The 25,906-nt window shown below is 30.2% G+C and overlaps 1 protein-coding gene and 2 non-coding genes across 3 annotated transcripts in view; 1 reads left to right on the top strand and 2 right to left on the bottom strand.

The window, feature by feature from the left end:
• LOC129908116 (phosphatase and actin regulator 4) overlaps positions 1–25,072 on the bottom strand; it is a 413,058-nt gene extending 387,986 nt beyond the window's left edge. The window contains exon 1 of the mRNA XM_055984423.1: positions 24,000–25,072. Coding sequence (XP_055840398.1) covers positions 24,000–24,345 — 346 coding nt within the window. The 5' untranslated portion in view covers positions 24,346–25,072. The remainder of the gene's footprint in view (positions 1–23,999) is intronic.
• Positions 16,059–16,140, bottom strand: Trnal-aag (transfer RNA leucine (anticodon AAG)). Its single transcript has one exon. It is a non-coding gene; the product is annotated as a tRNA-Leu (tRNA).
• Positions 18,067–18,139, top strand: Trnav-uac (transfer RNA valine (anticodon UAC)). The gene has a single exon. It is a non-coding gene; the product is annotated as a tRNA-Val (tRNA).
• Positions 25,073–25,906: the final 834 nt, after the last annotated feature.

The raw sequence follows: 25,906 nt of genomic DNA, 5'->3' as shown, positions 1-25,906 counted from the left end.
TTTACTGTTAAAGTTTCAATAGGTAAACAAAAAAAAAATCTTCTAAAGAAAAACTAAAAATACCTTACGTAAATCTCCAGATTAGTTTCATCTACCTGTAAAACGTATAAACCTAAAACCTATCACAGTTTAAAATTTAAAAGAAATTTTGCCAAAAAAAACTTTTTTCAATATATATGTATAACCACACCAAAAATCCTTTGTACATCTCATCTTGCTTCTAAATTCAAGCCCTAAAAGTCGTTTTTAAGGAAGAAAGTAGTATCCATCCACACATCTTTTTATACTAAAATTTGCTGTTTCAATAACCAAACACACAAAAATCTCGTTCCATTAAAAATGCACTTCATCCTTTAAGATTACATCCCTATACATTTTATACGAAAGTAAAAAACGAACATACTACATATATGAAGTTTTACATGCATATATATGTGAAGAGAAAACATATTATATTTCCTTGAAAGAACCCACAAACATCTAAATATAGTTTCATACATTTACTTTTATCCCTACACACACCCACCCTTAAGTAGGAGCCATCAGCCAAGACTCTTCTACTCTCTACTGCCGGCTCTGATACACTTTTGCCGAAAAACTTTTTACATTTCATTCGAGTTTCATCGGATAAAGTTTTTCATGTATGTTTGTGCAAGGATTTAAGGATATAGGATATATTCTCTCTGCATTTATTCATGTTTTACTTTTATTTTTTCTGATCTTGTTTTTTTTTTTTGTCCTATTTTAGGGTTCTTCGAAAAAAACCTTGGTACATACGAAAATTCCCTTCGAAAACCGCTTTGTTACCATCATTTACACATATCCTTCCACTTTTACAACACTGATGAAGCAAAAGACCAAAGAAAAGTAAAAAAATGGAAGAAGACGAAAAAAAATCTCCTCCTGATTACATCCGAAACAGAATGTTTCTTAATTATCCACATCCTTTGAAGCAGCATCAAAGCTCTCTTCGGGTTTCCACAGAGTGGTGGAAATTATAACACGATTGCACAAAAATCAACAAGGATCTTCCAACATCCAACAATAAAAGAGTGAAAATAAAATAAAGTAAAACATTCACGTAAAACACAAGAACCAAACGAAAAACGGATAAAGTATTTTAAGTACATATATAAAATCAAATTAACTAAGTGCGGTTGTTGTTCGACCAAGGATACACTTTACACACATATAGAAAACTTGAGGGTCCTTTTTGTACCTTCTTTTAGGTGGTGATGTTTGTGGTGATAATGCTGCTTGTGCTGGTAATGGCGTAAATTTAACATTCTTCTTCTTACTATTTTACAACAAAAAAAAAAAACAACCGAAAACAACAAAAGAAAATGTGTCTCTTTTGTTACCACACACAACAAAAGTTCTCTCCTTTTTCTGCTTATTTAATTAACTGGGCTGTGCGTTTGTAAATTAATTATTCTGATAGCAAAGACCACAATATATTCGTTGGTTCTCACGTAAGACACCTTAAGAAGTGATTCACTTAGAGTACACATTCTTTTTTTTTTTTACTTCAAAGGAAATCTTCCTTTTTTCGATCTCCTTCCACAGTCTTTTCAAAAAGGATGTAAAAGAATTTGATCTCTTTTTTTTTATTAGAGTAAAATTTACAAATTAATTGGCTTTTATCTTGAGCTTTAAGTTGTTTTTTTATTGAATTTTACAAAATCTTTTTTTTTTTAAACCCGCAGACGAGGGAAAAAAACAAACCAAACCGAACTTCAATCAAAAAAGTATACCCGCGTTCGTTATGAATTTGGTAAACCACTGGGTAAAAGTGGAAAGTGAAGGAATGAGGTAAATTTAAATCCAATAAAAAAATATTTTAAGTCGAAGAAGAAAAAGAGTATAATGTTAATAAGGAAGCAAAGTAACAAGAATATAGGCAAAACGAAAAGAGAACTATGGAAATAGAAAAAATAAAAAAAATATATTATAATTCTATTAGTTTGTGCTATGAAGTAGAGAATTTTTAGAATATGAAAAAAAAAAAGAGTTAAGGAAAAGCTGCTATAATTTTTAACGTCAAAAGTACAATACAGTACCATTTTTTAGCAGCAAAACGCACCTCAAATAATTTTAGCTGCAAATTATTAAATTGATTTTTATTAAGATGCATTTTTAGAAAATAATAATTTCAAATTCAAAAAATTCGCTTTTTCTAAATAATTTTTTGAAAAAAAAAAATGTAAATTAAGTTGGCATTTCGTTTTGTAGTAATTATTAAATCATTATTTTAAACCCGTTTTCGAAAATGTGATTTTTCAAAACAAAAGTTGTTTCTAGTCGAGTCAAATTAGGCATAAAATTTGTAAAATCTCGGAATCCAGGGAAAGTCGATGCATCTGAAAAACGAGTATAGGACTGCATTATAAAAGGGTCAAATAAGAAAGTTAAAAAAAAAAATTTCACCGCTCTCGATTACAACAGTTTTTATGGACCGTTAACTGTCATTCCGTATGGAAGCGTTAATCGGAATTGCTGTCTCATTTTAGATTTTGATCAAACTTTGCAGGGATGTTCTCTAGGACTGTAAGGAAGCAAATCCATGATGATTTAATTTTAAGTTGCGTGGTTTCCCCGCTACCCGCATTCGAACTTTTTCAGAAGGTCATTTTTATGTTATCCCTTAACTATAGTGGTGAAAATTTGTGGTGTTTTGAAATGATAAAATAAAATACAAAATTGAATTTTTTTATAAATTTTGTTTTTAAGCATCAAAAGATAACAATTTAAAAAAAAATAAAAAAATAAAAAAAAAAAAAGAGAAAATTCATTTTCAACGGTTTTTATTAACTTTTTAAAAGTTGATGTGGGTCCCCTGGACCCACCACTATAGTTAAGGGTTATTATAACTTTGCGTCTACTAAAGATATCTTTTTGTTTGAAACGCCATTTTAAAGCTTAAGAATAGTAATTTTTGAATATATATTAAAAAATTACGTAATAATTATCCCTGAATTAAAAATAATTTTTGAAAAACTGGTAATTTTGCTGATTTTTCATGGTTTTTGACTGGCTCCAGAACCTTGGCTATTATATGTAGGAAGCTCATACTTACCAAATATTAAATATAGATATTTTTCAACAAATTACATCTAAAATGAACTCGATGGCTGTACTCTTTATGCAAAAATTTTAAGTTCAAAGTTTTGAGTTTTTTGAAAAAATATTTTTTTTATACTATGATTTTTTACGATTTGACTAAAGATAGAAACATGAAAATAGCAGTGTGTTAAGTTGAAACTTTTAACTTTAAGTCCTCTAAATAAAATTGTGTTATTTTCATATCTTCTTAGTGTACCGCTTGTTTGAAAATTCGCAAAAATGCTAAAAAGCCAAAATAACCCCTACTTAAGGCTATGATTGCACTATGTTTGACATAAGATAGAAGCATGAAATCAATAGTATATTTAGTTCGTACTCTTAGCTTAACACACTGTAAGTTTCATATTTCTTCGTTTAGTCAGATCGTAGAAAATGACAGTATAAAAATTAGCTTTTTTAAAATACTTAATACTTTGAACTTAAAATTTTTACATAAGGAGTACAGCCATCGAGTTCATTTAAGATTTATTTTGTTGAAAAATATCTATATTTAATATTTGGTAAGTATAAGCTTCCTACATATAATAGCCAAGGTTCTGGAGCCAGTCAAAAACCATGAAAAATCAGCAAAATTACCAGTTTTTCAAAAATTATTTTTTATTCAGGGATAATTATTACGTAATTTTTTAATATATATTCAAAAATTACTATTCTTAAGCTTTAAAATGGCGTTTCAAACAAAAAGATATCTTTAGTAGACGCAAAGTTATAATAACATAAAAATGACCTTCTGAAAAAGTTCGAATGCGGGTAGCGGGGAAACCACGCAACTTAAAATTAAATCATCATGGATTTGCTTCCTTACAGTCCTAGAGAACATCCCTGCAAAGTTTGATCAAAATCTAAAATGAGACAGCAATTCCGATTAACGCTTCCATACGGAATGACAGTTAACGGTCCATAAAAACTGTTGTAATCGAGAGCGGTGAAATTTTTTTTTTAACTTTCTTATTTGACCCTTTTATAATGCAGTCCTATACTCGTTTTTCAGATGCATCGACTTTCCCTGGATTCCGAGGTATAAAGCTAATTTGACTCCACTATTCTTTAAATTCAAAAATTTACTATTTTTGTTTAATTTAGTTTCCTATTTAGGTATATTAAAGCTTAATAAATGCTTTTGTATTTTAATTGAAATTAGTAGTTTAGGAAAAATTCAGAAAATGCGACACAGGCTGTTACATAATTATTTTAGCAACAAAAATATTTTCATGAAATATTTTCCCGAAAAATTCATATTCTACAAAACGAATATTTTAAAAACCTCATTGTTATAGAGAAAAAGTGCAATTTTGAAGTACTTATAACTTTTTGCAATCCATTTTTAATCAAATCAAACGTCCAGAGGGTCGATTCTCGTTCTGTGATATTTTGAAATGAAAAAAATTATCACAGCTTCACATCGAATTCGATTCTTGTTTTGTGAAAAAAAATTAAAAATATGTCAAAATCTCTTCACATGATAAAATATTTATCACAAACAAATTCTATCGTGAAAAACAACTTCCAATTATTGCTCAGACGATGATTTCCATGCATTTTAGTAGTTTAAGTCGAAAAAAAATACTACAAAATTGCTTTTAACCTTTTAAACTTCTTTCTAATTGAAATGCTTTTCAAATACTGCCCAAATTTTTAAATGAAGTGCTGTCTTGCATTACAATCAAATTGAATGCAAGAGCTAATGATTTTTGTTTTTAGGTAGGTAAAAGAGCATTTCGACCAATACAAAAAAGTGTGTATTCCGATAAAAAGTTCAGCCAATCTTACAGATACACCGAATTAATAGGTGGTAAGTATGCGCATTAAGAAAAACTTAATTTTATTTTCCAATTTATGAACCAAAATTTAATGCTTGAACAATAAATGTGCCCTTTATTATGAAAGTGGACTAAGTCACTCCTAAAAATGGCCTTAAATCTAGCTTTAAAATAATTATTATTTAAGGGGTAAAGTTTATTTGAAAGCGAAATTGCAGTTAATAAACTTCTTTATTGCTCCTCTAGCGATTTCATAAAAGAAATATTATTAAATCGTTATAAGAAAATTATTATGTAAGTTTTTCTTTAAACAACGCAAAAAGTGACTTAGTCCACTTTCATAATCATGGGCACAAATAGCATTAAGTTTTTTTTGTTCGTGTTGTTTGCAAAACTGCAACACCTTACCTATACTAAATGCCTAAATCTGAGGTAAGGTAGAGGAGCTTTGGGAGCGGGTCATAATTCTGCTTGTCAAAATTCTGTACGACAAAATTCTGTGGGGTCAAAATACTGTAATACCATAATTCTGTACGTCATTATACTGTAAACACAAAATTCTGTACGTCAAAATACTGTATCAACAAAATACTGACATGCAAAATTCTGTTTTGTAAAATTCTGTACGGCAAAATACTGTATATCAAAATTCTGTAAAAATGCTGTAAAAAAATATCGTTTTGATAATGTAAAAAAGTGCGCGCGCACTTTTTTACATTATCAAAACGATATTTTTTTACAGCATTTTTACAGAATTTTGATTTACAGAATTTTGATGTACAGAATTTTGAAATACAGTATTTTGACCAACCAGAATTTTGCTATACAGAATTTTGACTTTCAGAATTTTGTTCCTACAGCATTTTGCACATACAGAATTTTGACATACAGTATTTTGGCATACAGTATTTTGAATACAGAATTTTGCAACACACAGAATTTCGACCCCAACCCAGGAGCTTTTCTACCGTTCATCATGCAATGTTCTTAGGAAGAGGATGAAGAATGTGTTGTAAGAATGGTACACGCGAGAAGATTTGAAGACAAAAAAAGTGTAGAAACAATAATTAATAAGCACTTTTTTGTCAATGTCATTTTTATTTAACCTTACAAATATTTGTTACCATAACCATACATCTTCAAATGATAACAGGCAAGATAAAAGCTGCTGCAGTAGCAGCAAATGCAGAAAAGCAACTACCAAGTAAGTTTCTGATTTTGGATTAAATCATCACCGAAACAAAACCGCGAATCTGCATTTTTGAACATTTCCACTTTAATGCGTTATTTAACTTATCATTTCGTGGACCCCAATCCTTTAATTGTTGCCTATGAGAGTCTAGGAGTCCGTTACACGAGTTTCCATGAGTTTGCATGAGTTCCATAACTTTGAATCCATTTTTCTCAGAACTTTTTTTTTTTTTCAGATTTGTTGTTTTTGGCATTGTTCCCACGATATCTAACAATTTCCCCCAAATGCGTCTAAATTCTGGGTTTCATACTTTACGTTTCAATTTCTTTGATTTATTCCTATACAAAATTATAAAAAAAAATGATTGTTGGTCTTAAATATAGTTGCATATAAATACATAATTGATAATACCTTACATTTATCCACGAGCGAAGTTTTTCCTTGATGATTTATTGACATTTATAATTAAAAATTAATTTGACAAAAAAAATCAATTGAAAAACTCAAAAATTAAATATAAATGACAGAATTTTTCATTTAGTACTTTTTAGAACAGACTTTTATCACAGTTAGTTTGAGAATCGCTTTAGGAGTGCCTGTGAAGTGATAAAATGAAAAAACTCTGTGAAAGCTGAAATGATATTATTTTTATCACTTCACAGCTTTACAGAACGAGAATTGACCCTCAGTACCTACCAATTTTCAGCATCATGCGGATTTTGGTTGAATTAAATGTATAGATATGTATAATATGGTACTTTTTATAATTTTAATGAGCTAATTCTTCAATTATCATTTAATAGTTGGACATAGGTATATTAAGTGTCCTACAGTCACAGTCGAAACTCGAAAAACTTTTTTATGACATTAACTCTTAGAGCGGAATTTATAGTCGTTACTCGAGTTAAGATTTTTCTCAACTCCTGTATTTTGAGAAATATTTCAAGCAACCACTCAAGGGAATTGAAAATAGGGCTGTCAATTGAATAAATAAAAATCTTATCTTGAGGAAAAAATTTTTTCTCAAACTCGTAAATTGTTTTAATAATTCGCCATCGGTTTGTCCAACATACTCGTCGAATTCTTCGTCCCACTCGTACAACTGAAACAAGAATTCGGGATTCATTTATTTTATTACAAAATTAGTACAAATTTTAATTGTAAAATAAAATAAAAACAAACGTTCGCAATGACACTTGCGTTTTAATGTCAACTGACTGAAAAAAACTTAACCGTTTCTCAAGTAAAAAAGCCTCCTCAGACTTCACTTGAGAAAAATTTCGACTCCAGTGATGACTATGAATAAGGATTCGCTTGAGAAAATGCTTAAGATATTTCTCAACTTGAGTGACGACTATGAATTCCACCCTAAATGTCTAACATTGCCAAACTTTTTTCATTTTGTGTTATGGTTTTCCCGACAGTTAGTAGTAGACAGGTTTTTTTAATCATTTTCAGGTTTTTTGCTTTATTATAGCATAACATACCTTAAAATTATGTAGAAGATATATTTAAAATACATAAATAAAATAAAGCATACAAAATAATAGAAGAAGGCAAAAGAAAACAAAGGGCAAAATTAACTGAACTGTCATAAATATAAATCAAATAAGGGTTGACGTTGTATATAAAAAAAAAAAACATGAAAACAAAACATAATAATGATGGCTGTGTTACAGAAAACTATTTTTCTTTCTGTTCTTATTTTGTTTAGTCTAGTTTTAGTTTTATCATATTCTAATAAAAAAAGAAGAAAGAAAATCAAATTCTGTCTTGACCTATTGAAATTAAGTGAAAATAGGCAAAGAAATGACGTTATAACTGAAGAAGTGTTTTTTTGTCATAAAAGTCTTGTCCTTTGGTGTATGAAGGGTTCAAGGGAAAAACAGCACAAGTCCATTCCAACTCATTTCGAGAAAAACTCATTTTTAAATTCTGTTCTCCATACAACTTTCTACTTAAAGCGCATAATTTATTTATTTTTTCAGCAAGGCTTAAATTTGTTTTATAAAAGTAAGGATGCCTTCAGATAGTGCTCAGGAAATACAACAAAAAGTGGACATGTGCCGTTTTTCCCCTGGACCATTCATATGTTTTTCACGCTCTTATCATTTCATTTAGTAGAAGGATTCTGTTTGTCAGTCTATTTTTTTTTTTTTTTTGAAAAATTTTGAATTTTTTTTTTTTCTGAAAAATCTATTTTTCGAAAATAGGACATTGAATTGTTTTGAATTTTGTATAAAAGGGTATCTTTGAATAAAAATTGAGGGCCAAAACTAATATGATATTCTTCATTTTTCTTCTTTTTTTTTTGTTCAAAAAGGCTTTAAAGATTTTAATAAAAAAATTTTGCTTCGACTATGAAAAACCACATTTTCATTAAAACGAGTAAAAAAAAAAATTATGTTTGTAATACCTATTAAAATTTTGCCAAATTAAAAAAAAATATTTTTGGATTTAAAATTAAAATTATTAATTTATTAATTTAATTTAAAGTATTTTTTATATTTTTTCCATAAAAAGCTTTAACATTTTTACAACCATATTATTTACAATTTCCAAAAACTAATTTTATTAATGTGGATATTTTGTTTTTTTTTCGAAAGGTTGGCTAAACTCAAAAATTGTGTTTTCATTTAAGTTCACAAAATAATGTATTCAAAATTGGCAAAAATCTTAAAAACCTACAGTTTGTAAAATTTCAAGTTAGTAAAAATCTAGTTTCTTCTTAAATAAGGGAGCTTACTTATTATAAATAATAATTTAATCCTAAAAAGTTTTTATGTAAACAAAAGAAAGTCACCACCAAAGAATTTAATTATTTCTATACCCTCAGAACTTAATTTTTCAACTTTTAAGCTGTACACCTCTCCCCATTGTAATAATAATTCTTTAGAATTAAAAAAAAAACCTACTTAAAACACTTGGAAGTGTAAACTTGAACCTTCAAATGAATAAACATTCAATTTTTCATATAAATATACTTTTCAAATTTTTAATTGGATTCATAATTTTTACAATGAATACAAAAACACGAAAAAACAAACATTTCCTCAATCCCTCAAGTTTTCTTTTGTATTTTATTTAATAATTTTTTTTTATGAACCCCCTCGCTCTACTTAACAACAAGTCGAAAATTCAATTATAGAAAACTAATCTCTATGCCCCCTTATAAGACTTTGAACTCTCATGGTTGTTATAATTTTGCAATACAAAAACCTTATAGTTTGAAAGGTAAACTTGCAAAGTGATTATTTTGTTTTAATATTTCATAATGGCTGCCAAATTGTCAATTTGGAGAATCCACTGTATCGTTATAGAAATATTAAATATTTGTGATGAGATGTCTTATGATGATTTGTAGTCGTTTCATTCAAGCTTTTTCTTACAAATTACAACCTTATCCTCTCTAACTATCTCACAAATACAAAACCAATATTCATCAATCAAAGTTAATATTATATAAATGATAAACGACGACGTCATTCATTTCATTTCAGCACCACTCTCTTGTCACTGTCATTCGCAATTTCATCCAATAATTGTTAACTTCTGACGAAAACACCATTCAGCAGAGAGCAATCAGAGAAGAGCAAAACAAAGAAGGCAAACAGCAAGCAACAGAAAAAAAAATTAATTATAATCCCTAACAACATATACCTATACGATAAGTATTGTATCTCTATCGATACGAGAAAGGAACTCAAACTGAATAAAAACAATAAAAGAAAGTATCTATTGACATGGATATATAATTCCAGTTGTCTGTCTATGTCTATATACCTGTCAGTTATTGGCGGCTCAAGTGTTCTGCTCCGAAGGAAGTCCCACAACTACCGCACACTGATTGTATCGAGGAGCTTACTGATGGTTTATTGGGAAGGTAGAAAAAGGTATACCTACCATCATCAAGCCATCCTCAGTAGGTCTACTATATTCATATATATGAACCCTATACCCAACTCGGTCTGATGAGTATACTCTTAATCACACCCAATCTTTTCAGCAAATGGAATTCTGTGGCCCCCGCACAGACGACCTAAATATTTGCTGTAGATTCCCCCAACTAAAAAGTTTTGGGTGGTTTTTGTTGTCAGTCATCTTCTTCCAATTTTTTCAAACCTAATTGTTTGTTAAGCCTTTTCTGTGGTCGATGAGCAGACATACAGTAGTCGTGTGCTTCAATGAAGTTTTTATTGCGATGACGATGGGCGATGGTAGTATATTTTATGTAACCCCAGAGTCGATATAGAGGTTAACGTTGACAGACTTATGGCATATTCAAAACCAAGAGGATTAAAGACCTACCTTAACGGTTGTGTTGTATACATATTTGGACAGAGTTATTTTGTTTAGATTGCTTGAGAGTCACACTCCGAAAATAATATCAAGTTTTTGTGTACACGGAGTAAAAAATGATACCTACTTTAAATCCAACTACCTTTTAACAATAGGATTTCCGCTTGAAATAAGTGGATTCCGCTTGATACCACTTATTTTAAGCGGAAATCCTATTGTTTTAAGAAGGATTCCACTTACTTAAAGTGGATTCTTTTTGCTTTAAGCGGAAACAATATTGTTAAATTCTGCTAAATTTAAGTTGAATTTTCATCTTAAAAAAAAAAAAAACGAATACAAAAAAATTTTAAATTATTGTCAGACTTCAGCTTTAGTACTTTTTTCCAAAACTGAGATAGCTTGATGGTAAAAACGTTTCCACATAAAAAACAAGATTGTTTTCCGCTTAAATTAAGTGGATTTCTTTTAAATTTGCACATTCAAGAAATTAAGAAGATGTATATACTTATTTTTAGATGTAAGTCATCTTGGCAAAAAACCATGCAAAAATCCGCTTTATTAAATGCGGAATCCGCTTGTTTTTAGGTGGTCTTTTTTCTCCGTGTACTTGATGGTAAATCTAGTGACCCAACAGTTGTAGGATTGATTCCCAGTGGCTGACATTTTTTCTTTTTTATTAGAACGTTTCCTCAAAAAAGAAGATGATTTTCCGTTTAAATAAGGTGGATTTCTTTTTAATCTGCACATTCAAAAAAGTAAGAAGTTTTATTCGCTTAATTTTAGGTTGAAGTCATTTTGGCAAAAAAAAAACATGCAGAAAGTAGCTCAATTTAATGCGGAATCCGCTTGTTTTTTTCTTTTTTTTTTTTGTTTTGTGTACACATGGATATCTCCCACATACTTTGACATTGTGTAGTTTTGAAATACTTATTTCCAACAGCGAGATAGCTTGATGATAAAAACGTTTCCACAAAAATAAATTTTATATTCCGCTTAAATTAAGTGGATTTGTCTAAAGTTTACACATTCAAGAAATTAAGAGAATTTATCCGCTTTTTTTAGATGGTCTTTTTTCTCCGTGTAAATATACATATATCCCATACACATTGACATTATGTAGTTTTGACATTAAGGATGAATTTTATTTATACTCAACTTGCTCACCTTTAACGTGGAAAGAAGTCGTTAAACACATTTTATCTCAAAAATAGGATAATGGTTTCACACACGTTTTCTACATTTAACTTGGAAGTAAGCAAGTAATATGAGTGTGTGTGTGATGGTAAAAGGACACCAACAACTACAACAACAAGAGACAAAAAAAAAACATAGAAAGATATCATTGTAATTAATAGCCAGTACTAAAAATGATTATCAAAGTGGAAGTAGTTAAGATAGAACGACAACGTGACATTTGAAGAACTTTTATTAACAACAAAACATAGTCAAGAAAGAGAGAGAGAGAGGGAGGGTGAGAGTATAAACCATGAAAGAAAAAGTTTAAAACAAATGACTTTACTTAATAGCCACTTGACGTGGACACATAAATGCACACACAGAAAATAAAAAAAAAAAGCTCAAGAAATGACGTCTATTAGAGATAGGGAATGTGTTATAAATAGGGGATTTGATAAACCATTTCAAATATAATGTGAATTTTTTTTTTTGACTTCAAGGTTAATGGGGTTGGTTGTTAGAGGGGAGGATGGTATTTTTATTGGTAATATTTGGTTAATGGTTCTTTAAAAGGAAGATTCAATTTAACATCAGAGTTTGAGAAATGACCTTTGAAATAAAAGAGGACGATTTGAGTAGGTTTTAAGTGTTTTTTTTTTTTTTTTTCCAAAAAATCATCAAAAATCAAAAGAAATAAAATAATAAAATGAAATAAATTCATCCAGAAAATTACTGACAGTAGGTGGTGCTAGAATTTGGAGTATTTATGGGGAGGCCATTAACCATCGTTGTTCGTGTATACTCAGCTAAAACAAAAAAAAAAATATTTTCTCTCAAAATAAACCTTAAGCGTCTGAATTAACCTTTGACAAAGTATACGCCTCCGCGGATTAAAAAACTCGCGTAGTAAGGGATCTACATTATTAAAGGTCACCCTATTTATTGATGAGAGAAAATTTGATATTCAATTTGTATTGCCTTATTTTAGGTACAAAAAAAAAGCAGCGATTGTAGCGAGGGGTATTTTTGTGTTGGTATTTATTTTTAGAGAGTTTACCTACTTAATTAGCCGACAACATGAAAAACATGGTTTCTAAAGGTTAGAACATCCAAACATTATTCAATTTTCTATTCTTTAATCTTTTTAGATAAATTTTATTGGAAATAATGCAACAATGAAGGGCAGTTCTATATTTTAGTTCAAGTATGTTTTTAGGACCATATCTAGTTTTAGATATTTACGCAGCCATGAAATAGCCGCGATTTAAAGCTGCCAGACTATTGAATTCGTTATTAGAACGCATAAGGCTATAAAATTGCATACTCACATATTGGTTATACCTACCTCCACTCCCAAAATTTGATGTGGGCTCTTAGACTATTTCTTTTGTTTGACTTTTTGTAATTTTCTGTAAGTTTTTTTTTTAATTTCAATAACATAAAATTTGTAACCTTTTTGCTAAATTTCATCTAAAAACTTTCGATTCCATTTAACTAAATTTCAATAAGACGCCAAGAAAAAAAGCTTACAACACTAATCATCAACGACCAAAAAAATTTCATTTCCATACTACCTATCTTGATAGCTACTTTTCTGCAACATTAAATTTTGTCTGAGCTTGAAGAGATTAAACTGGATATTTGCCCGCTAAATAAAAACAAAAAAAAAAAAAAAAAAAAAAAACAGAGTAAAAAAATAATCCCTTCAAAAGACCCATATATCTCATCAGTTGAGTGAAATTGACTGCATTTTCTACGTCTGCTTTACCAAAACCGCAAAATTCTAAATTAACTATTAAGTAACCCAATGACAAGGGAACTTTTTCCTTAAATCCCTTCCAACCTTACACAAAAAAATCATAAAATCCAAAGATTATTTTGGCAAAGAAACAAAACCAACGAAATTCTTGGCAACCATACTTAAAAAAAAAAGTATATAAAAGTCAAGGTTCTTTACGGTGACTGCATACACAAATGCAAATGATAAGAAAAAGAAAATAAACTTTCGTCTCCAAAATAAAAACACACAACAAAAAAAAAAAAAAAACGAAGGAATGAAAATCATTTTAAAAAACAAAAGAACACAAAAGTTGGTAAAAATTTTTTTGGATCGAGACCAATAATAATCTGTCAAAAAGGCAAAAAAAAAAGAGGTAAAAGAAATAAAAACTTTTCCCCAAATCGATTCCATTCAAAAACATCAGACAAGATACAATCTTAAAAAACTTACCAAAACAAACAAACAAGTACACACAAAACTCGACTTGAAAAAAAAAAAAATCCTTTTTAGATGCACAAATCCGATACACACACTCCATATATCCACACTACATAGATACCTTTTTGGATAGGAACAAACTAAATGACCCATTTAGAGTGCAAAATGCCATGAAAACTCTTTAGGACTCAACTTTACCTCCAGACTTACCGCCATCCTGATTAAAGTGCCACGATAGGGGTTCCTAACAAGGCAACAACATCAACATATAGAAAGCAACTGTCAAATGTTGTCTAAGGGAAGTTGTCTAGGAGAAAGAAGGAAAAAAATGTGGAAAAAAAAGCTTTAAAGTGTTGTGTTTGTTTTGAAAACACCGTTATTGTGAGTCACAACACTATCGTTGCACAGAAGTAAAAGTAAAAGATATAGGCTCCCTGTGAATGGAAAAGGAAAAGGTGGCAACTGCGATGGCATTAGCTGAAAAGGACTTTCCATTTTTTCTAGGTCAGACAACTCGGTGCCAAGCTGTGTTTCAATTTTTTTTGTTCTGTTCGTTTCGACTTATGTATAGATTCAGGACGAAGAGATAATTGGCGCGAGAATTTGTGTACTTTTTATAATGTATGGAAATTATTAAGCAATCCTTTTGATTGGCTTCTTCGCAGTGGTTATACGGCGCCTTCAACTGAATGTGGCTGAGGTTGATAAATAATTGCATTGATTTTGTAGGAGAAATGTAGTGCCCCCCGAGGACTCTCTGAGAGAGTCAATTGATGGAAGATGAACAGGCCTTTTAATTATATCGTAGACAGAACAACACTTAACGTTGTTGCTTCGCGTATTCTGATTTCGGTATAATGCAGATGTGGTAATTTCCATGCAGTGTGGTTGGTTTATATATACTGGCTTCCTACATTAACATAATTATTATTATTATTGTTGAATTCTGGGTCAGAGTATACATTTGGTAGATGGTTGAGTGGCAGCACAGAGTTCTGGAAATATTCGATCGGAAATGCTGTAATGAAATAAGTTTACTTAAATCTTACACTTATATTTATTCAGAGTGGAGTAATTTAAATGGAAATTTTATTGGTTATTTAACTGTTTTCGGACTTTTTGTTAAAACAAAGAAAAAAAAACATACATATTCTTTTATTTAGTGTAGTTTATCTTAAATTCTTTTTTAACTCAATCTAAAAAAGAACGAAATTTTCGGTTGATGAAAAGAAATGAAAACAAATATTTCAAACTTCCGAAATCATTAATAGCCGTGTTTTATTGGTACTCAGTATTTTACTGAGTAAACATTTTATGATGTGAAAAACAACAATTTATTACTTTTATTCATTTATTAATGATCCTTATTGTTGAAGGATCAAAAGTGTATAGAAAAAAAATTTCTCAATAAACCAACAAATAAAAAACTTTTGTTTATCCTTAGCAATCTTTTGTTATTGTTTCCCGTGTAAAATTTTACTGAGCTAAGTTCTGAGTTAACAATAAAACGCGGCTAATATGTATGTCTCCTCATATGCGTCAAGTTAGCATTACTACTTAAAAATTAAAAAAAAAAAAAATCCCCAATTAATTCTACTGGAATTGTCTTACATTTTTCGTGAAAAAAAAATGATCGTTACTTTTATTTATAAATCCTGAAACTACTAAATTGATAAGTTGAAGTAAGCACTACCAGCCTTCCAAATTTCTGCTTAAACTTGACAGTGAAGTAAGCACTTCTACCTGATAAAGTACGCAATACAAAAATTTATAGCGCGCTAATAACTCGTCACTACTCGACAGTAACTATTTTTATAAAATTAAAAAAAAATTCTGATGAGATAATCGTTGAAAAAATCGTTTGAAAAATTTTCAAACATTCTTCTAAAAAATCTAGATTGCAATTTACAAATATTTAAACCTAGAATATACTTTCAAATAGAACTTACTTAGTCGAATGTTAAATTGTTCAATTAGCCAAACAAATAAATAAATCGTACACGCGGGTGTATGAGTAATCTTTTTTGAAGCAAACAAAAAGAAAGCTTTTCAAACATACATAAATAATAATAAAATTAGTCAAAACAAATAAACAGAATGCATGTATGTATAACATTATCAGAAAAAAAAATTTCAAATTACCAAACAGGTAAATACACGTTTGATATAAATATTTATGATAAAGGTAGGGTAATAATTTTATCAATTTTGTTATTTATCTATCAATAATAAAATGTGTTTATATCATTTTATGTTTAAAATTGAAATTATATAAAAAAAAAATTATTGTTGGCAGCGGTGGGATTCGAACCCACGCCTCCGAGGAGACTGGTGCCTTAAACCAGCGCCTTAGACCGCTCGGCCACGCTACCACTTGAATGGACACTCATTTCACTACTACTCAGCAATTCAAAGAAAAATGATTGTATTATCACTTCAAGTTGTTGTCAGCAGCTATTTTTATAGTCACAATCATAGTGATATTTTTGTTTTCCATTTAAATAGAATTGAACTGAAAATAATGTTTGCTGAATTTAGGTTAGGTAGTAATTAGATAATGTTGGATGTTTTGGAGGTAGAATGAATTGTTATTAATTGAAGATTTTTTTCATACGAAATAAACTATGGGATATTTTTGCATCATAACAAAAGTTGGACTTGAGCTCTTTTTGCTATGTTTTTCAGCTAAAAATACATAGGTATGAATATTTCATATTAAATGTTTAATTTTAAATTTATTTTCCTTTAAAACATGAAAAACGGCAAACACATTTTTCCAGTAGCTTACAAAAGAATTAGATATGTATCATGAAACAAGACTTTAAAAGATTAAAATAAATTCAAGCTAAACAAAAATTGGCAAAATAATTGTTTAGATTCTTGGTTCCTATTCTTATCCTTAGTGCAAAGTTATCTACTATAAAATTTCAACAGTGTACCATTTTTGTAGTAGATTTTTGTATAAATTCTTCAATTTGCAAAACAAATAAATAAATCGTACACTCAGGTGTATGAGTAACTTTTTTAAAAGACTAAAAAAATGCTCATAAACTTTCTTTCGCTTGAAACAAACAAAAAAACACTCTTTTTGAAATCTAGAATCTAGATATTCTATGGTGTTTTAAGATTCTTGATTTCAATACCAAATGCAACACTATTGCAAAAGATTTCACGGAAACAAGTTTTTGAACTAAGCCCACATTTTTCTCTTTAAGTCAAAAAAAAACCTTTTCAGCTATAAGAAAATTTATTTATATTTAATTCGTGATTCCAATGGCAAAGTTACACAACATTTGTAATAAAATTTGTGAGCATACCATTTAGACTATTGATTGTTTTGGGACATCCTGTTTTCCAAAAAAAAAATAATAAAACACACTTTTTTTTTAAATAAGGTTGGTGGAAAAAATGGTCATGTTTCTGAAAGTGAGATCTTCTTTCACTATCCAAGACATCAAACAAATAGTGTTTTTGGAAATTCAAAATTCAATTTCTCAAAAACTTTGAACTTTAGATCAAAATCTGGATTTTTTTTTTTCAAAAGGAGGTCAGCTTTTGACAGAAACCGTAAATAATAATGCCTACTATTTACGGAAAAATCGATCTGAAAAATATTTTTTTTTTCAATTTTTCTCAATATTTAATGAAAAAAAAGTATAGCACAGGCATCCCAAACTTTTCAAAAATTGTTTCAGTCACTTTTTTATTTAAAAAAATAGGCTATTTTAAATTAAATAAATATCAAATTAAATACGTCAAAAATCCAAAAATGAATGTTTTGCTGAAAAAAAGTCATTCAAAACATGTAAAAAAAAACGTAAAAAAGTAGTTTTGTTAAAATCCAACTATTTTTGTGAAAGATAAAAAAAAAACAAAAAATTGTTTTGCATTTTTCTCTCTTTTTTGAGGTTATGTAAAAAAATTATTATATACAACTTTTGGATGTATTTTTTTTTTTTTTTTCAAAAGGAGGTCAGCTTTTGACAGAAACCGTTAAAAAACGATGATTTTTTTCTACCCACCACACTTTTTCGCCCAGCCACCCCCTTTCCCTTAATTTGTTTGTGGGTAATTTAATATTCGCTATTAATATACCATTTATCCTAAATTTTCCACCACCTTTATGATGGTAAAATTTTTTTCAAATTTTTTCCCTCTGGGAACCGGTCTAATTAATGGTCTCCAGTATTTTTTCATTTAAATTAAATTACCCACACGCTACAAGTAGTTGGACTAATACTAGTTCTTAGCTTGTTTGAATAAATTTATATGTGAATTTTATCAGCGAAACGACAAGCGGTTCCATAGTGTAGCGGTTATCACGTCTGCTTTACACGCAGAAGGTCTCCAGTTCGATCCTGGATGGAACCAAGATGACTTTTTTTTTTTAAACTTATTGTTTGAGCAATACTATTAGTTAATGTTCCACCCTTTAAATTAATTTAAAGATTTTTTGACATTTTTGTCAATTTTCGACTTCTTAAAAATCAAATCTTGGTTTGACAAGAGTATAAACGTTTCCAATTTAATTTCTTTTAAATTCACCAAATAGATACTGACACCAGTTTCTATCTTACAATAAGTGCTTTTGATGGCAGTTTGATGTAGAAAATGTGAAACTTTACTTTTATTTTCATAATTGAGTTGAATTCATTTCGTCAACATCAATTTTTGATGAAATTTATGTTTTATGATTTTATTTTTTGTTTATTAAATTCAACCTTAAGTAAATATGTCTACGTGGAGATTCACTCTTGTAAGTATATTATTTTATTTGAGATTTCAAAAAGCAAATAAAACTGTTTAATTTAATAGCACTTAAAGAGAGAGAGAGAGAAAAGCAGAACTTCAACAGACAACAAAGAACAATAAAACAGACACTTGTGGCAATAAAAATTTACTGTACCAAAGGTAACATCAGCATCCAGCTACTCTTAAGTGAGTCTTTACCTTAAATGGGAATTGTTAAGTGGTTTTGCGAAAATGCTCCTTCTGAAGGTTTTCGAAATTTTATCATTTTTTTATTCTGTTTTTGTTCTTACTTTCTGATTTCGAAATGATTTATCTTTGTTCGTATATATGTATGTACATATTCATATTATGTATTGCAGAGAGTTTAACTTGTTTTATTACAATTTGTAAAGCATTGTCTTATGTAATAAAATTAAAAAAAAAACAAAGAAGCTCAATAATTTACTTTTTGTTAAATTAAATTAACGAAAAATTCGCGTAATGGATAGATGGATGGATGGATGATAAATAAATACTTAGCTCGTTTTTTTTTACATTTCAATTGCCACTTCAAATCTGAGCGAATTATAATTAAATAAAAATCTTGTGTTTGGCGGCACTATAATAAGACTCACGGTCCATGGAAAATAATTTAATGATTCTCTTTGAAGTTTTTCACGAGAAATTAAATCAACAATAGACATCGTAGATTTGCTTGCATTATCAATATTTAACGTCCATTTTATTATAGATTCAATCTCAATGTTTTCTTGTATAGGTATGAAGTTAAAAATAAGTCTACTGTCGTTGCAAGGATTTAATTAAATATTACTATCCTGTTTATTTTTTTCCTTTATTAATTTAGTTTAAGGAGATTTTTCTTTATAAAATGGATAAAAAAAAATAATAAAAATAATTCAATAATAAAGGTTTTTTTTTTTCTGACAGTCAGTTGATTTGATCAGAATTTAAAACTTATCATGTATACTGCTGTAAAAGTGAATAAATAGTTCAAGTTTCATATCGCTCTGATTAATTTTCAAATTTATAACACTTTGGTCACATGACCGACAAAAAATGAAAAATCTACGAAACTTCGCCAGAACAAATTAATAAAACTCCTTTTAATATTAACGGACCGTATAAAATTTTTAAATCTTGTCAAAAAATGGGATTTTTTTTATTATTTAGAAATAGTTTTTAAACTAAGGAACTTGATTCAAAAAATAATAAACGCCCTAATATACGGTATATACGGATGGACTTTAAAAAGGTACAAAAATTCTTACATTTTGGTAAAAAAAAAAAAAAAAACGTACAAAAGGGGATAAGCTCCAAAAGACGTTTTCTTTGGAATTCATGCCCGGAAAATTATCTGACCGGTCTAATACTTAAAATTTTTTTTATCTAAGCGTAGGGTTGACAAACGACGATTTTTGGTATATGTAAAGACCTGGAGGTGGGCAAACGACAGAAATTTTGAATTTTTGAAAAAAAAAAATATTTTTTGGGGATTTTAGTATTAGTGGAGTCAAATTAGCTTTATACCTCGGAATCCAGGGAAAGTCGATGCTTCTGAAAAACTCAATACTTTGAACTTAAAATTTTTACATAAGGAGTACTGCCATCGAGTTCATTTTAGATTTATTTTGTTGAAAAATATCTATATTTAATATTTGGTAAGTATAAGCTTCCTACATATAATAGCCAAGGTTCTGGAGCCAGTCAAAAACCATGAAAAATCAGCAAAATTACCAGTTTTTCAAAAATTATTTTTAATTCAGGGATAATTATTACGTAATTTTTTAATATACAGTGCGATTCACATGGTTAGACGCACCAATTTTTATTTACATAAATTTAATTTTTTTGAAGGTGTGTACAAGAATAACCAAAAAAATTGTATTCATTAGAATGGTTATTTAGTTCTTAATAGAAAAACAAAAAGAAATGGTGGGTGAGTGGAAGTTAATGGTACTTTTTACTACTTCTTGTCTCTGATGTAAGAAAAAAGGGCACTTTTTTTGGTTCACATGATTAGACGCACACCTTAAATTAGTTAGTTTGGCGAGATCTAATGCGCTGATTTGATTAATTTTGGAACATTGAGCATCAAGGAGTAATGTTTTAGTGATTTTCATTCAAAATCTGTAAAAAAAAGTTCTGAGCGCGAAAGAAAAAGGGAAAAATGACGCGTTGGATTCCAAAGGTGTTTCCATAAGCACCATTGCCAAAAAAATAGGATGAAGTCAGCATTTCGAGATGAATTATTTTTTAGACAGTGCATCCTACGGTAAAAACATCAAGGGAGGAACAATAGAAGCTTTAACACCTCTGGAAAAAAGAAAATTTATAAGAAAAGCTTCGAATTCAGCCCTATCCACGAGCAAAATTAAAGAAAAAACTGGGATAACGGAAAGAACATCAACTTTTTGGGAAATTATTTTGAGTGACAAACATCCTTAATTAAAAGAGAACTTAAAAATAGTCTCTAAAAAACGTTGTTTGAAAAGAACAGCGGTTTGAAACGAAAACCAAATCGAATGTAGTATTAAATGGCTCCCAAAACCATTACACCTCCTTGTATTGATTGGTGGAGTGTCAAAAACTTTTCCTCCTTGTGAAAATCGTGAAAGTAGTGGTAATACCCATGAGAACAATTCAAATTAAACTTTTTTTCATTACAAAAAAACACATTTGGCCAATTTAGAAAACTTCAGAAGCTTGTTTCATACGTTATGTAAAGACGTGTGATCTCCAACCACTATTCTCTTCAAACAGCGTTTTTTTAGAGACTATTTTTAAGTTCTCTTTTAATTAAGGATGTTTGTCACTCAAAATAATTTCCCAAAAAGTTGATGTTCTTTCCGTTATCCCAGTTTTTTCATTAATTTTGCTCGTGGATAGGGCTGAATTCGAAGCTTTTCTTATAAATTTTCTTTTTTCCAGAGGTGTTAAAGCTTCTATTGTTCCTCCCTTGATGTTTTTACCGTAGGATGCACTGTCTAAAAAATAATTCCTCTCGAAATGCTGACTTCATCCTATTTTTTTGGCAATATTGCTTATGGATACACCTTTGGAATCCAACGCGTCATTTTTCCCTTTTTCTTTCGCGCTCAGAACTTTTTTTTACAGATTTTGAATGAAAATCACTAAAACATTACTCCTTGATGCTCAATGTTCCAAAATTAATCAAATCAGCGCATTAGATCTCGCCAAACTACCTAATTTAAGGTGTGCGTCTAATCATGTGAACCAAAAAAAGTGCCCTTTTTTCTTACATCAGAGACAAGAAGTAGTAAAAAGTACCGTTAACTTCCACTCACCCACCATTTCTTTTTGTTTTTCTATTAAGAACTAACTAACCATTCTAATGAATACAATTTTTTTGGTTATTCTTGTACACACCTTCAAAAAAATGAAATTTATGTAAATGAAAATTGGTGCGTCTAACCATGTGAACCGCACTGTATATTCAAAAATTACTACTCTTAAGCTTTAAAATGGCGTTTCAAACAAAAAGATATCTTTAGTAGACGCAAAGCTATAATAACATAAAAATGACCTTCTGAAAAAGTTCGAATGCGGATAGCGGGGAAACCACGCAACTTAAAATTAAATCATCATGGATTTGCTTCCTTACAGTCCTAGAGAACATCCCTACAAAGTTTGATAAAAATCTAAAATGAGACAGCAATTCCGATTGACGCTTGCATACGGAATGACAGTTAACGGTCCATAAAAACTGTTGTAATCGAGAGCGGTGAAATTTTTTTTTTAACTTTCTTATTTGACCCTTTTATAATGCAGCCCTATACTCGTTTTTCAGATGCATCGACTTTCCCTGGATTCCGAGATTTTACAAATTTTATGTCTAATTTGACTTGACTATATAAAATTTTGTTTTTTGAATATCTTCTCAACCTTGGGTTGAAAAACGATGATTTTTGGTTAATATCCATTTCTTGAGGTGGACAAACGATTGCTGTTTCAATTTTTGAAAGAAATTAATTTTTGGATATTTTGAAAATTTCAGTACCTACATACTTTCAGTACACAGTACACAGTACAATTTTCAAAATACCCAACAAAAGTTACGCATACACCACGTATGCGTAACTTTTGTTGGGTATTTTGAAAATTTGTTTTTTGAATATCTCCTGAACGTAGGGTGGACAAACGACGAATTTTGGTATACGTTAAGAATTCGATGTGTACCAACTACAGAAATTTGAATAATTTTTGAGGATTTAAGGGGACTTTGAATTTTTTAGTACAAAATTTGTTTTTTGGATTGCTCCCAAACAAAATGTGGAAAAACGATAATATCTGGTAGGTTTATAGAACTCAAGGTGGACAAACGATTGCAATTTGTTTTGAACAAAATTTAAGCGTTTCAGACGTTTTTTCATTTTTCAGACTTCCAAAATTGCTCTAAATTTTTTTTTTGAAGAATGGACAAACGAAAATTTTTGGTGGACAAACGAATAAGACATATGCGGTTCAAAAATTTTGCGGTCGCAGTTCTGTCTACAGCTAAATCAATTCCATAAAAAAAATATAAAGTTTTATGTAAATAAATAGTTCTAAATCGTAAAATGCAAAGAACAGCATTCGAATTTTGTTCGCTTTTAATTAATAACGATGAAAAAGCGAAAAGAGAGAAACGTTTTTGGAAGATTTTTAATGGAGGTCCTGACACATACTTTTTTTTTTTTGTTTAATTTTCTTTAAAACAATATTTTAAAGAAAATTCAAATATCTTCTTTAAGAATACGCTCACAAAAAAAAAAGAAAATATATTTACTTTCTTTTACGATTAAAATACGAAAATCAAAAATTTTACCACAATCATTTTAATCTCCCTCCAAACCACTTTCATATAAAAGAAAAAGAATTTAATCAAAAATTAAAATTACATATATATTTTCTTCTCATCTTATGCTTCCCATTTATTCGCAAAAAGTAGGTTGTAGGTACTCCATAGTGCGTCGCACCCTTTTTGTTTTTTTCCATGATTAAACATAAATTTAAATCTTGCAAGAATGGATCCTATATAGCGGTGTGGTATAGGTATAACCTAAAACAAATTGCGGCGCGCTACCAAAAAAAGATAAAAAAGCAAAAGATTAATCAAAAAAAAAAAATCCCAACACAGTAGATATGCCCACACATAAATCAAAGTCATGACAGAACAAATTTTCACCTACTCAAATTTTAATACTTTCGTTTTATCTTTTTTTAGGGTGAAATGGTATGGAATCACCCCCCACTAACAAAAAAAAACCCTACCAAAACCATATATCCTTTTCAACACAAATTTTACGACCCAATTGCTGACACTTTCAACTCGACTATTTACAATTCTCCTGGAGGAATATAATAAAAGCTCACACAAGAGACACACTAGCTAGTTGTCGTTCCATTTAATATAAATTTTTGAACGTGCCTGTTTTTTTTAAGGAATTTTTTTTTTTTTTGGGTTTTTTTCAAGACCTACCTTTGTACATTGGAAACTCCCCATCACTATGACTATGGCACAATATCATAGGACTGCGACATCTTGACCGTGGTGCAACCACAGTTAGTGTCCTTCGCATCGTTGTCGTGGGACCTGCCATCGATGATGATGAAGAAGAACTGCCCCCAACATTATTATTTGTAGTTGGAGGAGCCACAAGTTGCTGTTGAAATTGCACATGTTGCAATTGCACCCGATGATGATGCTGATGGTGGCTATGATGGATGGTCGCAGTCGCTTGAGACGTTGACGACGATGTTGAAGCCGTTCCTCCAGCTGATGATGAAGCTGGAGGCTGATGGGCATTCCGCATGGATGACGCCATTCTCCGAGACCCACATCGGTATTCCAGGATGACGGCCGGCGATGATAAGAAGGAACAAACACAAAGAATTCCCACACACACACGCAACAACAAACAGAAACGCAGAAAAATTGAAATCAAAATGCACACAACAAGGGCCAGACAGAAGAAGGAACTTTTTTTTACAAGGACAAATTTGGTAGATATAGGTTTTAAATGACACAAAGCCTTTTTTTCAAGAACCAGGCTTTTACTAACTAAAAACTAGACTGTTATACAGCACAACTTGTTATATAACAAGACTCACACAAAAAAAAATAACAAGAGACATTTTGGTATTATCAGCCATTGCCATTAGGAGTGGCATCAACAGCACTAAAATACACTTTCACGAAAAAAAAGAAAAAAACAACAAGGATTGATATGAATTCAGGAGGACAACTTGGTGCCTACTTTATTTTTTTAGATTTGCTTTCTTTTCCAGCCAGAGTAAATCTGGATATATCTCAACTCCTGATCACTTTTGTGATAACACTTTTCCAGCGGGCTATACAGCCCCGACTAAGGTTGCAGCAACGACAATAGGTATATTCACGGGGCAAATCCTCCCGCAGATATAAAAAAAGGGATCAAAAACACACTCAACTCAACGGTCGTCGTCACCAGTGAAAGAAGGACACATTTGGGACAACACTTGTATACGACATCACACGCGTCTGAACCGAAGGAATCTCGGAATGAAACTGAAATTCTTCTCCTGGCCAGGAGATATATAATTTTTTGTTTTTACCTATGTTGTTTTTGGATTTTTTTGTTTGGGGAGCTAAAAGGTGCAGATGGGAGGGAGAGGGAGCTGATGTTTTTGTATCCTTTCTGCGGTGTGTATCTGGAAGCGCCCTTTTGGTTTTATACCAAAAAACTACGACGTAGGACACTCCTAATCATTATCGAAGAGCATTACACAGTAGTAACCCCATTTCTGATGTGATGGAAACAACAAGAACAAAGGAAAATCCTTCGAAGAAGAAGCTCCATGCAGAGAGAGAGAGCGAGAGTATAATCAACTCCTGATATGGAGGGAGATAACAGAGAAAGAGAGAATGAGAGAACTTTGTGATGAGCCTTGTGGGAGAATCTGTTGAGACTTTTTCTTATCAATTTTTCGTTCTCATCCACAGCAGCAGCTGAAAGGGAATCAGTGTGACCATCAAAGTTGCATGCTTCTAAAGTTAAGGTTTCCGACGAATTAATTCCATAAGCATCGGAATGATAAAGGCTTTGTCTTTATGAACAAGGTCCTGATTAGAGCTGAAGCTGCTATTGCGATATCTGCTCTTCCAGGCTATGTGAAGTTGGCACAACCAAATGTTAATTTTTTTATTTTTTTTTTGCTAGTCCACCCTTAGTTCTAAAATTATAACGAAATTATTTTTTTCACCTCAAAAATCACAAAAAATAATTTTTTTTTGTATTCAGTGTAAAAATTGTTGGTTTTGCACTTTTGTTTGTTTGCCAAACGTTAGCCTAGGATAGCCCAATTTTTTTTTCTGTATTCCACTATTTTTTTCAAAACATACAACAA

Source organism: Episyrphus balteatus, chromosome 2 (genome assembly GCF_945859705.1).
Source record: "Episyrphus balteatus chromosome 2, idEpiBalt1.1, whole genome shotgun sequence".
Classification (NCBI taxonomy): domain Eukaryota; kingdom Metazoa; phylum Arthropoda; class Insecta; order Diptera; family Syrphidae; genus Episyrphus; species Episyrphus balteatus.
The sequence above is the reverse complement of the archived record's forward strand: the minus strand, read 5'-3'. Positions and strand labels throughout refer to the sequence as shown.